General features: G+C 40.5%; 1 protein-coding gene across 1 annotated transcript in view; it reads left to right on the top strand.

The window, feature by feature from the left end:
- The first annotated feature begins 1,269 nt into the window (after positions 1 to 1,269).
- RELN (reelin) overlaps positions 1,270 to 15,091 on the top strand; it is a 557,548-nt gene continuing 543,726 nt past the window's right edge. Inside the window, exon 1 of the mRNA XM_040260785.1 lies at positions 1,270 to 1,773. Within this exon, the coding sequence (XP_040116719.1) occupies positions 1,548 to 1,773 (226 nt within the window). The 5' untranslated portion in view covers positions 1,270 to 1,547. The remainder of the gene's footprint in view (positions 1,774 to 15,091) is intronic.

The raw sequence follows: 15,091 nt of genomic DNA, 5'->3' as shown, positions 1-15,091 counted from the left end.
ACCAATCTCTTCTCTTTGCAACGAGGTAACTATAGAGGTCTCCCCTTGGAAAGATTACCTTTCCACACTCCTCCTTGTCGCTCCTCACCCACCCCCTTCCCCCGCCATGCAGGCAAAGACACTGTTCCTTCTAATTTTATAATCTCATTTCTGTACGTGCGGTTTATTTGGGCTTGGTGGGAGCCAAGGTTGGGTGGAGAGAGGCATTAAAACCTGGCAACCTGGCTCTGGATGCCTCAGGGCTCCTGCCAGCCGTCCTCGGTTAAAAACGTGCTTTTTATTTCTCTTCCCCGCAGCCTCCTGTGCAGCAGCTCATTACCACCCGCTTCAATCACCGCTGCCAGCATCTCTCCAGAACATTTCCCCCTCCCCCCGCCCCGTCTCAGGGACATTGGTCGTAGCTGACATTTAAAGGAAATAAACACCGATTTAAAAATTTACAACCATCTCCGCCTGAAGAACCCAGCAGCAATGAATAACAGAACAGTCCAGAGAAGAGCGCCTGTCGGGGCGCAGCTCCGCAAGCCCTTCCCGCCACACAATTCCCCACACCCGAACATCACAAATCACCATTTCCAGGCACCACTTGAGGCTGCCAATTCTACTTTCGCTTAATCTCATTTTAAATCCAGCTACAGACGAGGCTCGGTCGCTGCGGCGAGGAGCGGGGCGGGGGTCAGAGGGAGGGACGCAAGGCCTAGGTCTGAAAGAAGCGCAGGGGCCCCTCGCGGTTTGGGGTCGCAGGCGGATCCCCAGAACCAATGCGGGCCGCCCAGGCTCCGAGGTGGGCGAGCCCCGAGGGGCACGAGGCGCAGCCCGCGCAGACAAAGAAGCCGGCGCCAGCACAGGTCCCCACCGCCCTTCTCCTCCGCGCCTCCTCTCAGAAAAAAAAAAAAAAAAAAAGAGGGAAATCTGAGGGCCAAAAGGAGACAATCCAGTCCTTTTGCTCCTCCAGACACCTAGGCGGGAGCGTCTCTCTCTCTCAGGCGTTTAAGTCCCTCAGGGAAGATTCGTGGACTCCGTGGCCCCCGACCCCGCCCAGCGGCCCTTTAGAACGCGAACTGGGCTTCGGCGCCGGGACTCCCGAGAGGCGTGCGCCCAGCGCAGCGCGAGGTGCGGCGAGCGAGCCCGAGTGGGCGGGGGCCAGGCGGGCGCGCGCCGAACGACGCGCGGGGGCGGGGGAGCGGCCGGGACACGTGTGGCAGCGGCGGGGGGGATTCGGCGCCCGGGGCTTTAAGAAGGTGTGGAGGGGGGCGGGAGCTTTCCCAGGCCTGGCCGAGGGGCGTCGCGCAGAGGCGGCGGCGGCGCACCCGGGCAGCGACCGTCCCGCTCCCGGCGTCCGCAGTCCGGCCCCGCGCTCCCGCGGGCCAAAGAAACTTTGGGAGCAGCGGTCTCCCGCGGAACTTCCCAGCGGGGCTCGGCGCCCGCGCCCGCTCAGCTCCGTCCGCCGCCTTCTCGCATTCTCTCCAAGCGGCTACTCGGTCCCAGCGCCTCCAAAACTGAATGAGAGAGCGGCGCTCGGGGCGCGCGGTGGCGGCGGCGGCGGCATGGAGCGCAGTTCCTGGGCCCCGCGGACTTTCCTCCTGGCGCTGTTGCTGGGGGCGACGCTGAGGGCGCGCGCGGCGGTGGGCTATTACCCCCGCTTTTCGCCATTCTTTTTCCTGTGCACTCACCACGGGGAGCTGGAAGGAGACGGAGAGCAGGGCGAGGTGCTCATTTCCCTGCACATTGCGGGCCACCCCACCTACTACGTTCCGGGACAAGAATACCATGGTAGGTACCTCAGCATCTCCGCGCTCACCGGCCAGCGCTCCTTTATACCGCTTTCCTTTTTCCCAGGGGCCATTTAAACCTGAACCGTGACAACCCTTACCTCAGCTTTGCGCTCGGAGGAGGGAGAGAAAACAAACTTAGTGGGGGAGAGAGTTGCGAGTTAGAATTTATTCACCGGTCGCCCCCCACCCCGACTCCCCACGCTCCCCTCACGCGTCTCCCCGAGAGGAGCGGGTTCTGGGCAGGGAAAGGCCAGAAAATTCGGTCCTCCTCACTCGTGGTTCTGACAGCTGACACTTGAATGAATTCGCGCCTCTTGTTTCCTTAACCCGAGTCCTTGGATTCCAGACCTTTGTCCCTGCTCTCGTTCCCCCTGCAGGGCAGCCGAGTGGCGCTAGGCTTTGCGGACCCGCCGGTGACAGATTGACGCGCCCGGCTCCGCAGCCGCCCCGCCAGTCGCCCGCCCGCCGCAAACTTCCCGCAGCTCCTCGGCCAGGGGTCCTTCTCGGTTCCTTCAGAGAAAACGGCCCTCCTGACAGGGAGCGGCTGCTTCCAGCGCTCTATTCTAAAGTGGCGTTGAAAATGTCAGGAAATGGTGTGGTTTTTTTCTGAGTCTCCTCTTACTTTAACGTGCCTTTTCTTTCCAGAACGATCTCTGTGATGTTTATTAATGATTATGTCTTTTTAATCTGCACAGCTTTAATTTCCAGGTAGGGACTGGAAGTTCCTTATCATTTAAAGATACCTTTTGAAAAAGGATCATTATGGAGCCCTTCATCAAAATTAAACATGATTGAAGAGGTACAATTTAGCTGCAAGCAATAGAATGTTGTGTAGTGCATGCATTTTTGATGTTTTAAGCTAGTAAATGGAGTGTGTGGGAAAATAAGATATTGTCTATTTTCTATTATTTCCGCTGGAACTTCTGAATATTTCACTTCCATGGCGCTTTTAAGCGGCAACAGGCACTATTTAATTAGAATCTGAAGGCAAAAATACTGATACCCAACCAAATAGAAACTGTTGTCTAGTGATTTCATGTTACAGTTTCCATCTTTTGTGGGCTAACAGTTATTGGCATAGCAGGAGATAATCCACGGAGCAGCTGGCATTTCAGATAAACATGGATATAAAAATGATAAGAAACCTTAAGTTTTCTATTTAAAAAACCCTTCATATCCGCTTTAAAATGTTTAGTCTAAATGCTTACTAGAGATTTAAAATAGTGCTCTTACAGCTTTCTTGTGGCATGGCGGCAGCCTTGTCTGTAAAGCAGAAGTCTCATTTGGTGGAATTTCAGACTTTGGAACATTAATTTTCTGTAACTAGTCCCCTCTTTTAAAGCACTTATTGTGCTTACTCTCTTCTCAAGAGCAGTCTAATGTTTTCCTGAGTTCATGAGAATCTTTTAAGGAAAAGGACCAGCCAATATGATGGCAACTCAGACCTCACCCGAAGACCAATGGATTGAACCTGTCACTTGGTGTCTTAGTGAAGGTGTAGAGAGTCAAGGCTGGGCTAAAAGATGTGGTTGTCAGGTTGTGATAGAAGACCTGTGATAATACAAAGCCTCATTTCTGCCCCCTCTTTTTCCATATCCTTTGTAAGGTGCCAGCATATAAAACTTAAAAATACCAAAAATATGACATAGCCTTTGCTTTTGCTATGAAGCTAGCAAATGTAAATCAGCCTAGGACGGAAAAGAAATTACATTCTAAGTCTGAAAAGAAATAGATGATAGAGAGTAAGATTGCAGTGTAACACTTCAAGTTGCACGTTGTGTGGGAAAGTCTCAATTTCTACCTCTTCCATCACTAGAAAAGGTGGAGAAATTTTATTGTGTAAGTTTAAGATGATCAAATCATTCTAAACTTTGTGAATGGTTTTTGTAGGATTTTAAATTCCTGTAACCTGTTTTGTGAAATATTTAGATTTTGAAACTGGCTGTAGCTGTAGGCCTTCAGTAAGTTTTCCTTATAAAATTTTCTACAGGTAGAAGAACTGTTTAAAAATGAAATGACGCTTATACATGTCTCCTTTTCTTATAGACTTTTGGAAATTAATGTTTAAAATTAATTATGTAACATCTATGTAAGGATTGAACTGATAATAAGAAATTTTAACCTAATATACTGTTGTAGTTAGGTTAGGAGGTTATTTGGCCTTTTTTTTTTTTTTAAACTAAGAAATACAAAATATTAGCTTGAGACTTTATTTCTAATTTTTAAAATCTTTAAAATGTAACAGTTATGTCAGGAAAACTCTATCTTATCTATGATTTACACTGAACTCAGCATTTGAGGGAATGATTTTGGGGTACAGCTGATGACTGTTACTTTTTTACCTAAAAGAATGCATTGAGACAGAGGTAGTGTAAGTAGTGCTACCTAACACAGAACATGACTGGAGATGAGGCTGTGTCAGCTACCCTCTGAGACTTGTGTCTCTGACAGAATATGAGATGGAGAGGCAAATATCAGAGTTCAATACTATGGGTCTCTGTATGTGTCGTATTTGTGTAAGATTTTTGTTGCAAATCTTCTGGAAAAAAACAACAAAAATACAATACAAAGAATTTGAAATTTGTGTATCAGGATTGTCAGATATTCCCATCGTTAAGTAGTGTCTTCATCTGTTCACAGTTTTGGAAGCTCTACTAATTCTCATCACCTGATCACTTGGTACCTCTGTTGTCAGCTTCTTGTATCTTTTAAATCTGTTGTCTATGACTTTCTTGAAAGGGCATCGTTATTCACAATGAGCCGTGGTGTCTGCATGATAAGTTTAGAAACTCAGCAGTAAGGGGTTATGGTTGTATATTTAGCAATATATGTCTGTGTGTATGTATATCATGTTGAATTAGGAAAGTCTCAGGGTCAGAGCAATTTTTCCTAGAATTTCCTTTTTTTGCACAGATCTCCAAATATGGTTAGTTTCCACAGCATAGTTTCCAGGCCCATACCTTAATTTCTTTTTTTTTTTGGTAGAAAATTGCAAATGATGGGAAAATAGGAAATGGAAACCTAGATGGTCCAGTCAGGTAGCCATTCTCTTCCCGAACCACACCTGGCAATTCACTGCTCCTTCTCCGAAGGACCAGGTCAGGATTGTGAAACAAGCAAAGATTGAGTTGATGTCTGCACGTTTTCTTTCCCCCGATAATCCCTCTTCTTTACCCCAACTCCTTAGCCTTTTGTTTAAACCTCCTCCTCCAACCAATTTGTAGTGACTGTGACTTGTCAGTGTTTTATTCTCCCACAGTCTTAATTACAACTGTCGAGAGATGTTTTTCCCATTCTGTTTAAAAGAATTTGGGCATCATTGAGCAGACAGATAGTATATTTTGAACTAGAAAGACTTGGATAAACCTGACATCCTGTAATAAGAAAATGCCTACTCACAGGATGGGCTTTATTCAGTCATCAGAAAGGAGAGGTCAGATATAAGAGAGAGAAAAAAAAAACATCTGTGAAAGCCTAAGTAAATGAGTCTGTGAAAAGTGCCTGAGCTTCTATGAGACAATTTATCTGAATTTCTAAAAAGACTAGAATACCCATTATTACAGTGGCATAAGGTGGGGGAAATGTTCCAATACAGTGAAAAATATGCTCTAAAATATTTATTGAGGAAAAATATCTGTTTTAAGCAGAACTGAATAGGTCATAAAGCATGATGCTTTATAAAGGGGATTTGATTGTGTTTTGTAAATTAAGCACTACTGGTAGTGCTTCCGTACTACATTTTCATTCTGTTATTTATTTAATCATATTGTGGAGTGTGTGGGAAAACCAATTTCAACTGCTAAAACAGAATGTTTATGTAAAAAAGGTAAAATCAGGATATTTAGGGTATTTTGTTGTAACCATTATTGGTATTATATTAAATGTGTTCTGGAATCAACTGGTTGCCACTTAAAAATCACCATTCAAAGGCAGTGCAATATAATGACTTCAATTACTAGAATGATATTTATGTCAGATACAATTTTTGGTAATATACTCCAGATTAAATTTCTTTCAAGGGAATGATTTTTTTTAAATTTTGAATTAAATAACAATTATTTGATTTAATATTGCAGTTATTTGAATTAGCAATTATTTGAATTAATAGCAATCTGCTATTGCTAAGGTAACTGGGTTATTGATTGGGTGAGTAGATATTTGTTCTTTATATGTCTGTGACTCTGGAATCAGCGTATTTAAACTCAGAATCATTTGTCAAATGCAATTTATAAGTGAACTGCATCTGGGTCCGGCTTGTATATAACTATGAACACCTGAACATTTTAAAGCATTTTCCTCTACTTATATTTCATCTTGTGCTCTACAACTTATTTCAGATATGTTTTACTGATGTGGTTCAGATTGTTTCTTAAATCATATAAACATTGATTTAATATATATTCCCTGTGTGAATTTCAAAAAATTAGATCTTTAGAATCATAATTGAAAACATCTAATTTAGGCAGATGTTCTTACTTCAGTCATAGCACTACACTACTAGAAAATATTTAATTAGAATATTTTCCTCTAATTTTTATGAATGTTTATTTTAAACTATTATTTTTATTTTAATCAAAAATGGTAAAGAATAAAATTTGTATCATTGTAATCATATATTTTTTATAGAACCATCTTATGCCAATAAATTTGTCTTTTCACCTTTAAAAAGTGATAGGTGTTTTCACATTTTTTTCCATAAATTAGTATCATTCAAAAGATAATATCTAGAACTTATCTTTGATTTAATTTTCCCCTGCCTGGAATTGGTCATATCTATAGATGATCTGGAAATCTTACATTATTAGTTATATAGACTATGTTGCATATTAAGCCATACTTGTTCTTCCAATGACTTCAGATGATACCTTGACATTTATTGTGTCTTTAATGTTCACAAATAGTTGCTAATGCATGTATATTTGAAATATATTTCAGGTAGCCTTTACACTGGAAAAGTATAAATGAGTTACTGGTACTTTTTAAACACTGGCATTAAAAAAATCTTGTATATATTTTCACAGAAAAATATAAAGCTCTTTCTTCTTTTAAAAAATTCTTTATGTCGTATAAAAATAGAAAAAAATGGATAACCCTACACTCAGTGCTTTTGGTTAGAAGGGGTAGATTCAGTGTGCAAAGAAGTGCTTTGAACTATGATTGGGTGATGACATAACACACATATGATAAAGAAAATTCATTTATCTAAATGTTTTGGCTTCAAGGATAACTTGGGTGATTAATCCACCCCTCTCCTACCCCACTGATTTTAAAGTTATTTATAAAATAATAAAACTGTATCAATCTTATTAAACTTAAAGAAATATTAAGAACACATATTCAGAAATTGGAACTGAATTTTAAGATACGAAGATTTCTTAATGACTGCTCAAACACAAGAATGGTATATTAAAAAAAAAATACTCTTGGCTCTCAGGAAATTCCACGTGAGGTGATCTCACTTTGGTGTCTGTTGTGCAGCTTAGAGAGTAATTTTTGCCATGGTCACCTGCCATGCCCATCTCATTGAAGGCAGAGCTTCTGAAGGGTTGAATGCTGTGCCTACGGGTTAACCAATTATTTCTAACGTGTGCTTCTCTAAAACCACACATATTTTTCCTTTTTATTTGATGTCCTGTAGGAGCGAAGGGTAGCAGCTGGATTTGGGTGTGTAGAAGGATCACTACAAATGTACAGATGTTGATTTGTGGCTTAAGGCAGCTCTAATTATTCAAAAAATGTAATTAGATAGCTTTTGAATGCCACAAAGAAATAGTTACAGGAATTATGAAGTTCCCAAGTAAACATTGAAAACCCTGGTTATCTTTTAAAGCCAATTTAGCTTTCCTTAGAAACATAAAACTTTGTTTGGGAAACAAATTAAATTTCATTGATTAAAGGACTCTTTGAAACTATGTGAGAACTCATGAGTGTTTCAGATAGCCCTGGTTATCGATGGATGTTGGCGCCTGCGCACCAAGGGACTTGAAGAAGGGCTGATGGTGGTTTACCAATAAGCACTACGCCCACCTCAGAATCGGCATTCTCTGCCTTTCCTGCTCTGCCCCGTCTCCTTCCACCTGCATCTCACGTGCTTTCTCCCATGTCCCCTGTCTTCCTCCTCCTATTTTTTTTTTTTCATTTTCTTTCTTCGTTTGCTCTTTCCCTTCACATCACAGGGCCTTGTCTTCCCTCTTCTCTTCCTTCTTCCCTGCTTCAAAACTTGATTCCTTTGCTCCTTTAATTCTTTCTCTTTCTTCCTTTCAGATTTACTGTCACTATCTCAACCTCTTTTCTCTCCTCTATAACATGAAAAATATTAGTATATATACAGACAGTAATTACCATGTATTTTATTCATTGGATATTTATAATAATAAAAGTGGATGAGTTGGCTCTTGTATTTCTCTAAAAAAAAATAGCTTCATCTTTCTGTGACATGCACTTGCCCTTTTTAAAAATCATAGGATAGTTATTCCTAATAGGAAAGTAGGTTTTTCCTCCTACACTGTAAAATCTCTCAGAAGAACTTTCAAGCCAGTAGCTGTTTAATTCTGAGTCAGCTACTTTCCCCACTGTCAGCTATGGAGTCAAACTGCAGAATCAGAAGTCTGTGTATGGAAGCATATATATATAAATATACACACACCATGAGGAAGAGGTACAGTTTAGGAAAACGCACACTGAATTAGCTTAACTCTAAAAGGCAGGTTGATTTGATGTCTTGAATGCTTGAGTTCATAAAGACTTTTCTAATAAAGGGATGGACTGTTTCTATCATCACCTCAGTCACCTCAAGTTATACCCTTTACTTTCTAGTCTCTTTGCTAAGACTCCTAACAGTTGCATAGCTATGAAATAGTGATGACACCTTTCAGGGTACCTGGCACTTAACAGGTTATAAAGAGGGTAGAGACCTTGGCATGAACACTAGATTGGGAGTCAGAAAGGGAGGTGTGTTGCTCTGGGGTAAGTTCCACAGTCTTTCTTCATTAAAACCTGTTTTAGGGACTTTGGTACTGGTCAAGTGACTCAAGACTCCACACTCCCAATTCAGGGAACCCTTGATTGGATCTGTAGTCAGAAAATAGATCCTACATGCTACAACAGTATTCTTGCCTGAAAAATTCCATGGACAGAGGAGCCTGGTGGGGTACAATCCATGGGGTCATAAAGAGCCAGGCACTACTGAGCAAGGTAATGGTGGCGATGAGGAGTTCAGCAGGAACTGAAGGAAATAACTTGAGGTGACTGAGGTGATGATAGAGACCATCCCTTTACTAGAAAATGCTCTATGCAGTCAAAGTTTATACCTGAACAGCTGTATCAGCCCTGGAATACCTCTTATGGACTTCTTGTATCATAAGAGAAATCAGTCAAGTTCTTGTTATTTGCACCTGTGTAATTCTAATTATTTCTTCTAAATGCATAAATGACCCATTTTGCATTCTCTTTTAGATTTGTCCCAATTCTTGTATTGAGCTCTGAAGTGCTCCAGTTCTCCCATAGAATTGCTTTTGGTCACATTGATGGAACTACGATATTTAGTAAGACACTTTTGATGGTACATTTTCAGAGTTTCCTTCAAGATGTACTATTAATACTTCTGCAGGTGGCAAAAGAGTGCATTGTATACTGACTTTTTACTGAGATTTTGAGAAGGTAACTGAGGTTTTGAGAAGGTAATTGCCCAACCTTCAATTTCTGGAGTTTCTTGTAGTTGATAATTTATGCTAGTGAGTTTGTTTATAAACTTTATTTCCTGTCAGTCCTATTTGTCTAAAATGCAGTATCACCATATGTAAATCCTGTTGACACTTAAAATACTTGATGTGTGACATGATTGTGAACATGAGCTCTGCCCCAACCTTAACCTTGTTTGTTATGTCTGGCTCAGCCTCTAGGACCAAATCCAGTATTGTCATTTCTCTCTTGCTTGCTGCGTATTGACAGAGGAAACAGGCATCTCAGCCTTACCTTTAGGAACATGTAATCTTTTTGTTTAGGCCACCTTTGTTATGAATGTTGAAATATCCTATGATCATAGTTGCAGATCTTTTCTTACTTCCTTTTTTTCATGTAAACACTTCCTGTAACCTCATCCTGCAAAAAATGTTACATGTCCAGTGTTTGTGATGGAGGAATATAAGGAAATTACTTGCTTGTAGGCCTTTTTTTTTTTTTTTTGGAAAGATGAGTTCATATTCCCATTCCACTATTAAAACTTTTTTAGAAAGGTAATTCAGGAACTTAGGAATAAATAACAACAATATTAACAATAGCAAGCCCTAAAGAAGCCCTTAGTATCAGGTACTGATACTATCAGTGTCAGGTACTGATCTATTTGCTTTACGGATGTTAATTCATGTAATTTTCACAAGAACCTCATGAGGGTGGGTATTGCTATCCTCCTTTTCTGGATGTAAAACCTAAGTCACAGAAAAATAAGTGTTTTGCCCAAGATCATAAAACTGTCATGTAAGAGTACTCAGTCTGTCTTGCTTCAGAACCCATATTTTTATCTAATATGCATTTATTTTTAGAAATGAGAATTATTTCAAGAAAGAGATAATAAAACATAACAAAAGAAATTTTAACGGAGGGAAAATAAGGAAAAGTGAAAGCTAATTTTGTTATTTAAAATAAAGACTGCAAAATGAAACCAGAAAGATTATATCCATGCCAAACAAGACCAGGATTTTATAGTCCTAAATATTCCTTGACTAGAATCACCTTCCAGGTAAAGTACAAAGCAAAGATATCATTTAGTTTACTGTTGACTTAAAGGAGTTAACATACCTTTAAACTATCATGAATAGAAATATGAGAAAGTGATTTGCAAATTTTGCTGAAATTTATTAACATTTTGATGAATGTAGTTTTAGTGAAGATTTTCAAGTAAATAGGGAATTTCTTCTCTGACTTACTGTTAGAACTTGAGTAGGACATGAATATAAGAGGAAAACTGTAAATTTAGATACAGAGACATTTGAAAAGATTTTCATTGCAGTTCATCTATTTGTAACATATTTCTTTCTTTTGGAAATTCCTTCAAGTGTTACCAGTCTGTGGGTAGAGCCTGTGAAGTTGAGTGATGGGCTTCACAGTGAAAGGCCTGGTGACAGTCCAGGGCGTTGTGCAGTGTCTGACCTTGCTTGTCAGAGGTGTGCTCTCACAGTGATAGAGACACCAGTGGAATAATGAGTTGCTTTATACTTGCCTTTGTAGGGTTATTTTTCAGATGTGAATCAGATTTTTAAATATCACTTTCTATTGAGCTTATTTGAATGAGGAGGAAAAGGGCTAAGCATCATCTCCTGCCCTTGTCCCCAAATTAATTCACCTCCTTCCAAGGAGGGCAGAGGTCAATTGGAGGTTTGGTGGCAACCAGGTGAGGTGACATATGAATTACGGTGGTAATACCAGTGTTTCCTGAATTGTCACCATTATAATTTATCCTAAAGTTTGTCATCAGATCTGAATGGAGAGCCACTGACCCCTGGTGGAAGCTAAATCAGAGGGTGGAGGACAGGTTCAGGCTGGGAACTTCCTGTGTCAAACCCACAGAGGGCCTGAAGGGAGGAAGGCTTATGCTTTCACTAGGGGAGAAAAATTTGCTTCATTGGACATTAACAAAAGGACAGTAGCCTTATAAAGCTATTATCAAAAAATGTAGAGAAGGTCCACATAGAGATCATTTCTTTCCTCAGGCAGGACAGAGCAGATCATCTCTTTGTTTAGCATTCACTGGTGAGCTGTGCCGAGTTGTAGCTCTAATGGCAGATCCGTGAGCCTCCAGGGTGGTGTAGGAAACCCAGAGGATAGTTACTGGGTGACCTGACCTGATACAGGTATTAAACTGTAAATATTTCTCTCAAAGAGGCAGACACTTCAAGCATTTTAAACATACAGAAAACTACAATAAATTAAAATTCAAGATTGGTATCACTAATGAGTACCCAAGGGATACCTATTTGTATCCGTTGAAGTAAAATGCAAATGCTCTGGAGATCAAGCTTTTCACAATTGTTAAAATAATACTTAATTGATTTGACCCACATTGCTGAGTGATTTTTGCACGTCTAGACAAGTTTGTCCTGTCTCAGCTATGCCAGGGATTCCCACGTATTTCTACAATATAATGAAAAACATGGAAGCTCCGCAAACATGAAAGAGGAGGAAATCTTGAGCGAGGTACAGGCTTGGTTGTCGTCTTATAGAAACAACTGGTAAAAAACAAAGTTCATTACTTTGGTTAATTAAAGACATATTTCCAGTGAATAAGAAGGTTTCTTCTTAAAAGTATTTGTCAGTAAAAGATTTATATTGGAATTTAGGTTGGCTATTGAAATATTACCAAATAAAATGATTTCTTAAGCTTTTATTTTGGTTACAATAGATTTAAACCTTTATTTTTACTTATGTTGTGACATGGGCCCACGTGAAGATTTATAAGTTTTATTATGAGCTACCACAGAGCTGTACAGTTTGGAGAAGGGCAGGTGTGCCAGAGTACCGTGGCTGCCAGCCACAGAAACTGGTTCTGGCTAACGTGGGCTAAAGGAATTCATTAATAGGAAGTGGTTTAGAATGGAAGGAAAATCCAGACATTAGACTTAGAAATGATGATAGAGTATCATGGAACAGGGAGTCAACTGCTAAAGGAATCATGGTGTAAGAATCATGATTTTCTGACTTTTTAAGACTTTATCCACCCCTCACCCCCATTTTCAGGCTTTTCTGGCCCCACAGCTTGGATGAAACCTCTCCAACTCCTTTGCTTTCTTGTTGTCAATGAATTCTAATTCCTGGGACCACAAGTTTCATTGACTGACCTGGGCTATGGCCATTCCACTGAGATAGATGTTAAGATCAGAGGGGTATCTCTTTCTGAAGGAAAATTCATGCTCTGTTACCCCAAAGAAGGAGAAATGAGTGTAAGGCAGGCAGAAACAACAGATGAGTGCCACAATATTCACAATACATGGTTAAGGGGAGAAAAAAGTGTAAAATGACCTCTGGGAAAGAAAGTATTGACACAGGTCATATGGAGAAGCAGTGTTCTCTGGGGTCCTATTGCATTCTTCATTATATGAGAAGATTTTAGTGGTGTTTTGAGGGCAAGCGTTGAAGGGCGAATTATGTTTTTATTATGGATATAGATCCAACCTAAAAGTGACTTACCATGCTTTTGTGTTCTTTTAAAAGTGTCTAATTCTCTTTTCAAAGCTGCACACTGCAATACAGACTGCCTATCCTTGTACAAGAAAACCAGATTCTCTGAGATGTGTACACTTTTCTCTCTACCTCAGTCCCTGAAGGATCTTAGATTCAGTGATCTGTAAGGGAATATTGAAGGTAAATTAATGAGTGCATGCCTCTGCCTTCATGCATTGCTGTAGACAAACCATCCCAATATTCACTAAGAAGATGTCAAAATGTCTCTGTCTTCTTTCACCCTTTATTCTTCTCCTCCTTTGCTCTGTGGGGCACCTAGGGCTCTGTCCTTTCTCCTTTTTTCTTTTTCACCTGCCCTATCTCCCCAAGGATGCCATCCATTATGATGCCCTAAGTGCCACTTGTATGTTGGTGACTCTTTCCTGACTTCCTGAATTCCTTGCTCTTACACCCCAGTCAGTATCTCCACTTGGATGTCTACTGGCATCTCAAACTTAATATACCCCCAAATGAGCTGCTTATTTCCCCTAACCCTGCCACCCCCAGAGTAGCTCCTCCTCGAGTCTCCTCATCTCCTTTTTTGCCAACTGAGTCACTATAGTTGTTCAGTCCCCAAACTGTTCTTTCCCTAACATTCCACATCTGGTCCCAAGTCCAGCCAGCTTTACGTTAATACACACCCAGAATCTGCCATGGCCACCACTCCCTCACACCTGGATTACAGCAGGCTGCTGATCACTTCTCCTGCTTCAATGCTTGTCACCTTCATTCTAGTCTTAACACAGCAGCCTGAGTGATTTGGCTCAAACCAACCCTCTGCTCCACACCTAGGACAACTATCCAATCCACCAAGTTGCCTGGAACAGCTCTGGGTCTGCCTCTGTTTTCCCAACAATATTGCCTGAATTTGATAGATAAAATCTTTTGTAATTCTATCCATCCTTTTTGTTGTTCCCCTTCTTCCTGAGAAAAAGAGAAAATCCTTGGCATGGCCTTGAAGGCCCATAGCACCTGGCCCCTTTGTAACTTTCCTGACCTCATATCTTACTAACTTGCCTCTTACTCTTCCTCTGAAATTATGCAGGCTTCTTTTTTGTTCTTCAAACACATAAAGGGCTCAGTTCTGTCTCAGAACCTTGGCACTGTCTGTTCCCCTTTCTAGCATGCAGTTCCCCAGATAGCCCCATACTTGCTCCCTTCCTGATTCAGGTGTGTCTTCAAACATCCCCTTTTCACTGAGTTTCTCCCTGTCTAAAAAAGCTTAGTCTCCCCCTCCCCAGGATTCCATATCCCTGTGGACTGCTTTATTTTCCTTCATAGGTGTTATCATCACCTATGTAGTTTACTCTTTACCTTGTTTGCTTTCTGGAACCCTCAGAATAATGCCTTTAAGTTCCAGCAGGGCAGGGATTTTTTGTCTGTTTGCTGCTCTGTTTCCTGTGCCTAGGATAGTGGCTAGCTTATAGCGGCCATGTAAAACATTTTGATATAATGAATTAATGAGCAAAGATAGCACTTGAGAACCCTGTCTAATTTCAGTTATGTTTAAAATTGTTATGTGAAAGTGATATTCAAAATAATCAAGAGGAAAATTTATAAAAAATGGATTTGTGAGTACAATTTGGCCTTTTGAATCCATGATAACAGTGTTTTAAAAAATGTAAAAACCATGTTTCTACTTTCCCACCCTCCAAACTTGCAACATTCTCATGACTTTTCTGAGACTATGCAACTCTATTTATAGTAGTCTGTTGGATTGGCTTTGCTTTAACTATATGTTAGCATATCCAAAAAAGTTCTCATAGCAATTAGTGACTACAATTATTAATAGAAACTATAATAGACTTGAAGCTCTTATTCCCAGAAGCTCCTCTGTGCTGCACCATAAATAAATTTGAAGCAATTTTGATGAATGGGTAGATAGTTTGCATTTAAATTTTCATCTGAATGAGAATAAATAATGGGAAGAAAAGAGACTGAAATAGCCTGGCTTCGTACTCAACAGATATGAAGGAACCTTAAAGAAAACACACAAAAAAAGGAAACAAAAGATTTCTCAAAAGATTTCATCTTGAAGAGAACTCTATTTGGGCAGTGATGAATATATGAAGGGAACAACAGCTGAGAATTCTGGCTCTTCA

This window comes from Oryx dammah, unplaced genomic scaffold (assembly GCF_014754425.2).
Source record: "Oryx dammah isolate SB20612 unplaced genomic scaffold, SCBI_Odam_1.1 HiC_scaffold_18, whole genome shotgun sequence".
Taxonomy (NCBI): domain Eukaryota; kingdom Metazoa; phylum Chordata; class Mammalia; order Artiodactyla; family Bovidae; genus Oryx; species Oryx dammah.
The sequence above is the reverse complement of the archived record's forward strand: the minus strand, read 5'-3'. Positions and strand labels throughout refer to the sequence as shown.